Below are 10,814 nucleotides of genomic sequence, written 5' to 3' on the forward strand. Positions count from 1 at the left end.
AAAATGAGTGATTATATAACATCAGGTAGTGTTAAGTGCTATGAAGAATAATAAAGCACTAATAGTGACAATGATGATGTTTTTAGATGGGATGGCCAGGGAGGAAGCTCTAAGGAGGTTACATTTACATCTGAGACAAGTGGAATGTGTGAGAGAGAAGTTAAGGATTTTAGGTTCTTGGTTTGCGTGAAAGGAAGAATAATGGTGCCATTTACAGAAATGAGGAAGACTAAGGGAGGAAGACATTTGGGAGGGGCAAATCAAGAATTTTGGTTTGAGTGTATTAAGGGGTTATCTGGATACATTAAGTGGCTGTTTGGATAGATTAAGTTCCTCCCATGAATTATTCCTTTCTCAGGTTTTAGGGAGACCTTTTCTGATCTCTGAGAGCATCCCACCTGCCACTTGCTTTGCCCAGAATCTCTATCATCCTTTTTAGTTTATTGCCCTTATGATAGTCACCACAATCTGTAATAACAAAATTCGGCTATTGTTTGACTATCCCCACCACAATGATGTCGTGGGAAAACAGGAACCTTAGCTGTCTTGTCCACAGCTGCACCCCCTGGGGTTAATACTGTGCCTGTCACAGAGTAAAGGCTCAACAAATAATGGCTGAATGACAGAATAAAGGTAAGGCCAGTCCTCTGGTGAACCTAGGACAACTAGTTCTTGTCTGAGCTCAGCCAGTCACTGGCTATGTGGCTTTGGCCAAGTCACCTCTGCAGGATTTTCTCAGTTTTAGAAGCTGTTTAATTAGATGATTTCCAAGAGCTAACTTGTCTACTTTGAAATTGTGTTTAAAATCTAGGAGTTTTATTTGTTTGTTCTGACTAAATTTATACCCAGGATCTCATTCCAGTAATAACAATGTTGAAGGCCTTTCTGATGCAGAATGAGCGCAAATTATTGATTAGGGGGACATTTACCAGCAGGATCCTACAGGGCTCTCTAGTCCCACTCCTGGCCACATGCAATCCTCAGTCCCAGGGCGCGCTGTCCACTCCTCTAGGATCCCCCACAGGAACAGGAAGAAACAAGTGGAAATGAAGAAATGAGAGAGTCCATTTTCTGCAACATTATTCAGCACCTACTTACCAGTACAGTTCAAGCCTTTTGAGGTATACTGTCATATTTTATATGTATTTGGGGTTATTTGATTATTAAGTCCTGTTTTTAAAAAATCCTGTAAGTACTAATACTCCCATTTCATTGATGTAGGAAGTGAGGATCGGGGAGATTAACTGGTTCTCCCTAGTTCAGAGAAGTCGTAAGTGGCAGAAAAAAGATGCCTCTGTATCTCCCCACCTACTCACACACACCCATTGTGCTGTCCCCACACCACGCACAGATGCCTGCAGGCAAGGGCAAACCCTCCTGGGTATGATCAGTTTCTAGTGGACTCAAGTCTATTTGATGAATCAACAAATGAAAATTGAATTTAAATTGGATTTAAAAACTCTTAGAACTGGTTCAAAAAACCATTTACTCTTCAACTGCTCTGGGAAATGCTATTGCAAAGCCATTCATTACTATGTAATTTAGATACACAGGTAGATGGAAATAAGGCCACAAAAATATCAACTTGTTTAAGGAGGCAGGAAAGATTTCTGTTCTGAAATAGCATTTCCCAGGGCTGCTTTTGGAGGAGAAAGAGGGGGATGCCAGGAATATCTATTCCCTACATGGCCACCCTTGACAAGGTACTTCACTTTGTTTTCCTTTTTCTCAGCATTTCCTGAAGGCTTTACTTTTAAAAGAATCCTAATGCTTCTTAATGGCAAAGGAGTTATTTTCCCAATAAAATATCCTTACATGTCTTCTGCTCAGTGCATGTGTGTGCAGGAATGATGATATGAACCTATGCCACAACAAATGTGTAAAATTACATATGAATCTTAGCGTTGGGCCTGATTCTGAAGGGATAATTTTCCTTTTTAAACCCATAAACCACTTGGCATTGACATAAACCGGAGAGAAAGAACAACGCACATGGGGTGCAGTTCCTTTCTCTCTCTTCCAGCCTGGAAAGGAGGGTTGGATGTTGTGAATAGAGGAGGGCGTCAGTATTTTTTTTCCTTTCCTACAAATAAACAATGACAAAAGCAGACATTTAAGAAATAAAGTGTCAATAAAGCAAGATCATAAATAGAAAAATGAATAAATAACATTTATTTTGTACAAAGCGGCCGTCAGTGTCCGAGAGTCCTCAGCGGACAGAAAGCACCCTGCGGGCAGGGCCTTGAGGCCTGGGAGCCCTCAGGGCAGCAGGAGGGACCCAGCAGCAGCTCACCCGGGCCCAGCAGGCGGCCCGGCTCCTGGCCAGGGCCCTTGTTCTCAGTCTAGATGCGCACTGCCAGGAGGTGTACTTCGTCCTCCGAGAGTCCGCCGAAGCAGAAGTCCTGGCCGAAGACGGCCCTGTGGCTCCCTTGCATCCCGGCGCTGCGCTGCGAACGAGTCTTGCCGGGTGGTTGCAGGACCAGGCTGACGGAGCAGCCGACGGCGCAGCCGGATGCGGAGACGCCCCCTGGCCGGACTGTACTCGGCAGCCAAGTGCACGGCGCTGGCGGCGCGATCCAGAGTTACGGTGCTTTCGGCCTCCAAGTGCTCGAGCTTCGAGCTGGAGGATGACAGAGGGGGCGTGGAGAAGGTCCGGGCCGGCGACCCCGAGCCGGCGCTGCACTCCTCGTTCTCGTCCTCGTCCCCACTGGACACAGAGCGGGCGCGAACCAGGCCGCGATTCCTCCGGGCCCTCAGCGCGCGGCTCAGCAGCCCTTCGGAGGCGCGCAGGAGGCGGTGGCCGCGGGGACGCGGAGCGACTGTGTTACGGGGCGGGCGAGTGTCTTCGGGGGCTGTGGACTCAGGGACTCCGCCAGAGGGGCCAAGGGGGGCGTCTTCTCCGCAGCCGCCAAACGTGTGGGCACGCGGGCGGAGAGCCGATCGGGCTGCTTGCGGCTGCAGGAGCACTGCGGCTCTGGGGTCCCCGAGAAAGAGTGACTCCTTGCGGCGGGTGTGCGGACTTTCCAGCAGCGCGCAGAAGCCGTAGGCGGTGCGCGCGCGGGGCAGGTGAGGCAGCGAGAGCGCGGCTTGGGACCGCGGGTCCCAGTCCGTGTGTCCTGCGCCGTCGTCGCCTTCTCTGGGCCACAGGTCAGGCTCAGCCGCGCACCGCCGGGGCAGAGCGGCGGCCGGGATCGAAGAATCGGGCGCGCAGGGCGCGGGCAGCCGCGGCGGGATGCAGAACTCAGGTATGCGGCCGGGGGTGAGCACGTTGAAGGCCGGCTCCGTGGCTGCGCTGCCCGCTGCCGAGGCGCGGAGTTTCCCTAGAAGCCGCATCCTCAGAAGTCTGGCTGCTAGTGGCGGAAGAAGCGCTCCTGCAGGAGAGAGAAGCTGTTGAGTTTGGGCGCTCGGGGATCCTGGAGACAGGGCTGGACCCCAACCCCCGGACCCTCTGAGGGTATCGACGCGCCTACCACCCCGGCCAGTCTCACCGAGCTCTCGCGCACCCACAGACCCTGCCTTCCTTCCATTCATTGGTACTACAAACTAAATAAATGACAAACTAGAAATCAGACCTTTTGCTCTTCCTCGCTCACTGTGGGTCAAGAGTTGCAAGTTCAGTGCCTGTTGCCTCCAGGTAGCAGTGGCTGAGGCGTCAGCTTCAGCACTGTGGCCAGAACAGTGGCGCCCTGCTCTTATACCGGTAGCCGGAGTCCCGCCCCCAAGCTGGGAGCCCGACTCCTGCCGGCACTGGGCAGCCCGCCTCCCCGGCCCCGATTTCCCGGAGATGCTGGGCGGCCCTGCAGCACTCGTGTGTGAGCAAAGCTGTTTCCGGAGCTGTCACCCTCTGGTGCCTGGGACCTGCATGTGCTCCGCGTGCCCTCTGCGTGCTCAGAGCTCCTGACACAGGCCTGCGAAAGGTTGTAGGTGAAGAGAGGACGCCTCATCGCCCTGCCAAGGGACAATGGCAGCTGAAAATGATGGCGGCCTCTTGGAGAAGGTGAAACAGGATGAAGAAACAGAAAATTCCTTTTTGCTAGGAGCTAAATTCTGACACCCTGAAAGTGACTTACACGCCCTAGGGACTTGTTTTCTACCTCCTCTACACACCTGCTGTGTATAGACCAATATGGTTTCCATGGTATTTGTCTATTAGTTATTTACGTGTCTCCCTCTATTGGAGGATGGCTTCCTTAATAGCATAGGACCTAGCTCAGACAATGCCATAAATAGTGGTGAGGTGGGTGAACTAATGTATGCAAAATTTCCTGAATGACTACAGGTTCTGCCTGTCATCTTGATTGTCACAAAAGATGAGGTTTCTGGCTCATGCCCTAAAAATAACATTTGATATTTCCAAAGCCAGCCCTTTTCTCTCTTCTCCAGCATGTAGTTTATGCAGTTAGAAAGCACCTTACGGAACATCTCGGTTGCCTCTTTCCACCCCCAACTTTTCTGAGATGAGAAAACTGAAAGTTCAGAGGAACTTGAGGAAATTCCATAAAGGTTAAATTAAGCTAATTAATGGCAGGACCTGGAACTAGCAGTTTCCTGTTTATTTTGCTTTGTGTGATGCTTCCTGTTATCAGAAATGCCCTTCTCTGCCTTTTCTGTGGGAGCTCCTGCTTATTTCCCACAATTTAGCCAGACATCATCCCTCAGGGACTCTTTTCCCAACCTCCCACCATGGTTCATTAGCCCCTCCTTATTCTCTGCATACACATTCTGTGTAACACCATTGCTGCATTTACCACGTTGCTTTAGAAGTTGTGATTTACAAGTTTGTCTTCCCTAATAGACTATGAGTTTCTTGAGGACAATGACTGGGGCATCTCAACCAGCATGGAGTTTGGGGGACCTATTATGAATATGTGGAAAATATAAAATAAAAGTGCTACGACCCAGAACCTGGGTCTGCCTGCATCCCACTTGCCCTATCTCAGGACAAGCAAAGCTGTCTTACTTATCTCTTATCCAATTTCAGCACCCGGGGATACAATGCCGGGCAAAGAATAAGTACTCAGTAAACATTTGATGAATTTTATTGTGTTCTGCAGGTCTTATGACCATCAGGTGTTTTTAACCACATATCTCTCTAATTGTGTTATTCCATTTCGTTCTTACAACAAACCAGTAAGGTGGATATTGCTTCTGTTGACCAGATGAGAAACCGAGGCTCAGGTTAAGAGACTTGTCACTCAAACTATTTATCATAGCCCAATATGGTAAATCCTAGCTTTCTGCTCATTTGAAAGCCTATACCTTTGAAAGTATAACATTTAACACCAGTTTATGAAAAACATATGAAACAACTTTAAAAAATCCAAATTCCTTCCTTGTTCACATTGAAAGAGGTTCAAAGAATTACAGAATATTATTACAATTAAATGCTTATCAAGCTAGCAAATGAAAATCAAGTTTCATCAAAATGGTCTCCACTTTTTTTCCTAGGGAGCATCTAGATTCTTCCCATCATTCCTTTTATTTTGTTGTCTGTTCTCTCATACATATCTGCATACATTAGGTACTACTTCGTGGTCATTTTTTTTAAGATTTTATTTATTTATTTTTAGAGAGGGAAGGGAGGGAGAAAGAGAGAGAGAAACATCAATGTGTGGTTGCTGGGGGTCATGGCCTGCAACCCAGGCATGTACCCTGACTGGTAATCGAACCTGCAACACTTTGGTTCGCAGCCCACACTCAATCCACTGAGCTATGCCAGCCAGGGCTCGTGGTCATTTTTAAGTGCTACAAAATTGTCCCAGTTAACTTGCTTTTCATATTTTATGATGTCTTTTGAGAAATAGTTTTAAAATTTTAATGTATTAGATGTATCCATTTTTCCTTTGTGATTTTGCCTAACAAATAAGTCCCTGCCCCAAGGTCATAAAGATATTTTTCCTGTTCTGATATTTTAAACTAAAAGTTTTGCTTATTTGCTTTTAGGTTGTTAATACACCAATGAGCAGAAATTTCAGTCAGTGTTCTCTGAAGGTGCAAAAGGCTTCCTTAAGAGGCTGTATGCTCCCCATCTTTGGAGGTATTCAGGTAGTCTGGACCAGCATGAGGTAGGGATGTTACAAGGAAGATCTGAGGCTCACATGGATGTACAAACCATATTGTCTGTCTGGCCATCTAAGCACAACACAGTATTGCTGCAAAATAATCCAATATTTTCAAGTTTATCTGAAAGGTCACCCTTTCTTGACTACACTTAACTTACTGACCCTTGCTTGAAGCCACAGCTGACTCTACCAAATTGTCTAAAGCAGGGGTATCAAACTCATTTTCACCCGGGTCCACATCAGCTTTGCAGTTGCCTTCAAAGGGTAGAATGTAACTTTAGGACTGTATAAATGTAACTACTCCTTAACGGTTAAGCAAGAGCTCATTGCTGCCGCTGGGTAGAAAAAAGGTGCTGGGCCATATAAAACAAGGTGGAGGGCCAGATTCAGCCCTCGGGCCTTGTGTTTGCCCACTGTGATCTAAAGTTATGGGCAAGTCAGCAAATGCTGTAAGTTGACAAGCTGTGTCACCTGTTGGTAACTGTGAAGAATGAGATGTAAACAACCTGTATAGTTAGTTGTCTGCCTTGCAGCATAACAGTGCTCTAAACTCACGGTGGACACTGGGGACTGAATGTTACTCATTTTGACTTTTCACTACTAGGCACAGAAAACAGACTGCCTGGGCTCTTACTCCAGCTGCATCGCTATCTAGCTGTATGAGCTGGGGCAAATTTCTTCATTTACTTAAGCCTCGGTATTTTTTTTTTTCATCTATTCTGTGAAGATAATGGTTACAACCACATCCTACCTAGGGTTATGCTGATTCGTAATCCATATAAAGTCATTATGAGACAATGTCTGGCATTTATTTAGTAAATCTTACCTATTTTTTTTGCAGGTAGTAGTAAGGTGACAGTAGTATTTTGTCACCACACTCATTGTTATGATATCAGGTTAAAAGTTTTAGACACAGATGAGAACTTAAAAAGGAAGAAGGACAACTAACTTTAGTGGGCACCTGTTCTGAGTCACGCCCTTCACAAAAGATCCCTTACCTAATCCATCAATCCTGCAAAGTTACAATTGCTTTACTTTTAAAGATAAATTTTGCCTCAGAGACTTTAAATAACTCCTCCTCAAGTTACATGCTTGGTCTGTAACCACAGAGTGAGGATCTAAATGCTGATGCAAAAGCCCAAAGTCTGTGATGTTAATGCTGCCTTTCAGAAGGTACTTGAGGTTCCAACAAATTTATGGGCCTGTCACTGGGCTGGGCTGACTACAGTGAACTTCACTTTAAGAGTCCCCATTCTTTATATAGTCAGACATTTGTCTTTGGTCATAGTTTCCTGGTCTGTTGTAAGTTGACACCATTTGTATGTTTCAAGCCAGGTGGGGGTACACCAGCTTGAAGAAACCCCTTCTTCGCCACTGTGTTTGATTGTATGACAGAGACCAAACAAAGCAATAGAGCTGAACTGTCCAAGTTGAATGAAAAATGGATTCTAGATCTACTGGCATAGCAGGGATTTCCATTTCAGAAGAGTAGCTAATATGACCCGCCCCCCTCACATTTGGCACCTTGAGGCAGAGTTCTGTTGTAAAGGAGAACGCAGCATGGTTCCGGGGGGTCTGTGTGCCATGCACATACCTTTGAGAGCAGCAGGGCAAGTGGAGCCACAGAAAATATTGCCTGAATTTAAAATGTTAGCAAACCAATGGGCTAACCAATGGGCTAAATAACAAAGCTACCCACATGGGGTCCTGTTACATTCTAAATCGTGAAAGACCCTCTAATGATTAATATAGAACACTTCTTGCTTCTCCTTATAAGTGAGGTCTCCAAATAATATGACATTTTTGCATCCCAGGTAGCCAAAAAAAATCATGAAAAAATCCTTATCTATCACCAATAGAACCCAATACTATGTAATATATATTATCTTTGGAAGATGTTTCATACAAATAAATGCCTTCTCAGTTCATATGTCATCAAAAGTGCATTTTATTATAATGCCCTAATATCATTTCAAAGTATACACACTGTGAGACAGCAGACGCCTCAAGATTTTAATGCAACATTTATATATCGGACACTAGGCGAATAATGGCACATTTGTTCCATGAGCAGAAACGAACAATTTCAAAGAAACCTCCACATGACAGAACCCATCCAACCCGCACTCGACCACAAACGCACACTTGCCCTCCCCGTCCAGAGACAGGCAAACGTCCTGTCACCGGACCCTCGAGCTCATGGCCTCTGGCTGGTGTTCATTCATCTTCTACATGAGAATCCTCCTGGAATGGGATCTGTGGACAACAGCAGATTTAATAAGTTAAAGCATAGCTGTGTGTGATTGATCATTAACATCGATGTTATAAAAGACTCTAAGCTCAGAAAAATTAAAAAGACTATAAAGACAGAATTGTACTAAGGGATCCCATTTTGGGGGAAAGTGTATACATAGCGAACACTGTGGGATGTCCACGAAAGTGTTCCCAGCAAGTCGATTCTAGATGGCTGGATTACAGCTGATTCTAACCTTTCTCTATTGGTATTTTCCAGATTTACCCAAATGAAGATGTGTTATTTTTTTGGTAGCCTACCTCCCCCTAAATAAATAGATGCTTCTGGTGAGAGATAGAACTAAAGCTTCTTTAAGTAAACAATACATTTGAGGAATCAGTTGCTGAAGACACCAAGATGGAGTCTTTATTTATTTAATTTTATTTTTAGATTTTATGTATTTCATCTTCTTTTTATTTCTAGTTTAGTTTCATAAACAAAGAAAAAATGATTCAGTCGATGAACATTTGAAGTTTTATCTTTCTTTTGAACTCTTCTTAATAATAATTATTATTCTTTTTATTGTTGTTCAGGGTTAGTGTAGTAAGAGTTGCCTCTTCAGAGCCTGGTTACTTAGGAAAGGATAAGTCTGGGCAAAAGAAAAAGGCTTTAGACACCCCACAGGGCACATGAGTTCCTTCAAAGCTCAAGAAAAAGCAAAAAGGAAAGAAAAAGAAACCAACACTACCTGGTATCCGTGTAGAGCCATGCAGCTAGGGGTTGGATAAGTAACGCAAATATGTAGAAAGGGGGAAACCAAGACCCATGGACCTGTGGGAAGACCAAATCAGGCCTGGCCCAGGGCGGCACCCAGTCTGCAGGGGACTGATCCTCAGACAGTGGCACACATGCCCATTCTCCAGGAAGAAAATCAGGGTCCCACTTTAAGAGAACTAAATTTAGGAGGTAGTTTATGAGTGACATGTCATTGTGATTTGGGTTATTTTGTTTCTTGACCTTTAAAAATCACCAGGATCATAATTACTATGCAGTTAATGGTTACCCCAGAGAGGTTCATTTGAAAAAACACAAGCTGGTTAAAAATTGATTTGAAGGAAGCTCATCTAGGGAAAGCTCGTTGCCTCCAAATCTCAAATCTGTCTTCAGGTCAGAGGAAAAGAAAAACGTGAAGCCTTCCTAAATCTTAGTTTCTTTAGTTTCATGCTTCTTATCTTTCTTTGCCTCTCTAAAATATTCTGGCCTTCCTCACTCAAAGTTTTACATTCTTGAAGAGATATTAAATTAAGATTTAAATGAAGATCAATAAAACATTCTTTTGTACCACAAATTAAAAGAGACAGGCTTTGGAACACTGCTTTGAAAGTGCTACACATCTTGTGGTTCATTAAAAGGGGTGTCAACTAAGACTACTCACGCACATCTCACTTCCGTCAGTCACCATGGCAATCCAGACCTGGAGACCACCAGGTGGGAAAGGGAGGAAGCTGAGGAAGGAGGACTAATGTATCAGAGAAATGATAGCATGAGACGGAGTTAAGAGCCAGATTCTGGCTCTACCACTCTATAGATATTCAACAGGTTAATTAACCACATGTAATCCCTTCAGCAACCCTATGAAGGAGGTATTATTAGTGTCAATATCAACCTATGTTATGGACAAGGAGATGGGCCCAGAGGACAAAACCTTTAGAGTAATGCCCAGGATATAATGACTGTTATCTAAGTGTCAGATACATGCACTTAAAGGGGGCCTTAAGGACAACACCTAGCCAGGCAAGACTATACCTTGTCTATTTCTGAAGAACCGTGTCTCAGCCAGTGCTGCTTCTGAGTCACGAGCCAAGTCTTCCAATCCTGAGAAATCAAGCATAGTTGCCATCAATTAATTTCCAGACCAGTACAACTGACATCCTCACCTTATTTTTATGCCACATGTTTTAATAGTTGTGCTCTTTTGTAAAAATGACCTGTTTGGGGAGTAGTGCTATAGCTGAGGAGATGCTGCCACTGTTGACTTAATTTAATCTGGGCTATATACAGTATATGAGCACACAATGTTCCTTTTAAAGTATTGTGTAACACTATTCTAGAATAGGGGGCTGGCAAAGTTTGTTTGCTTGTTTGTTTTTGTTGGGGTTTTTTTGTAAAGGGCCAGTAGTACATAATCTGAGCTTTGCTGGCCACATATGTTTCTGTCACTGCTGCTGCTACTTCTTTTCACAGCTCTATAGCCAACTGTGTGATAAAGTAAAAATCATTTTTAGCTCAGGTGGCTAGACCAAAAATGTTTAATGTAAGCTAAAAATAGTTTATAAAGGGATGTTTTAAAAAAGTGACAGAAACTGTATGTGTCCTGCAAATAATAAAATATTAACTATCGGAACTATTTACCACAAAAATATTTACTGCAGAAAATGTTTATTGACCCCATTCTAGATGATTACAAAATAAGGCTATTATTCTAAAAAATGTAACTGTGTTCCCAAATTTTAGTCCAC

At 44.3% G+C, this 10,814-nt stretch overlaps 1 protein-coding gene across 1 annotated transcript; it reads right to left on the reverse strand.

The window, feature by feature from the left end:
* Positions 1–2,191: 2,191 nt before the first annotated feature.
* On the reverse strand, positions 2,192–3,648 carry C2CD4B (C2 calcium dependent domain containing 4B). Its single transcript, XM_045823325.1, is given in 3 exon segments — positions 2,192–2,505; positions 2,507–3,371; positions 3,573–3,648. Coding segments are annotated over 2 exon segments (1,140 nt in total). The 5' UTR covers positions 3,334–3,371; positions 3,573–3,648; the 3' UTR covers position 2,192.
* Between the last annotated feature and the right edge of the window lie 7,166 nt (positions 3,649–10,814).

Source organism: Phyllostomus hastatus, unplaced genomic scaffold (genome assembly GCF_019186645.2).
Source record: "Phyllostomus hastatus isolate PE091 unplaced genomic scaffold, TTU_PhHast_1.1 phas_scaffold_501, whole genome shotgun sequence".
Lineage (NCBI taxonomy): Eukaryota > Metazoa > Chordata > Mammalia > Chiroptera > Phyllostomidae > Phyllostomus > Phyllostomus hastatus.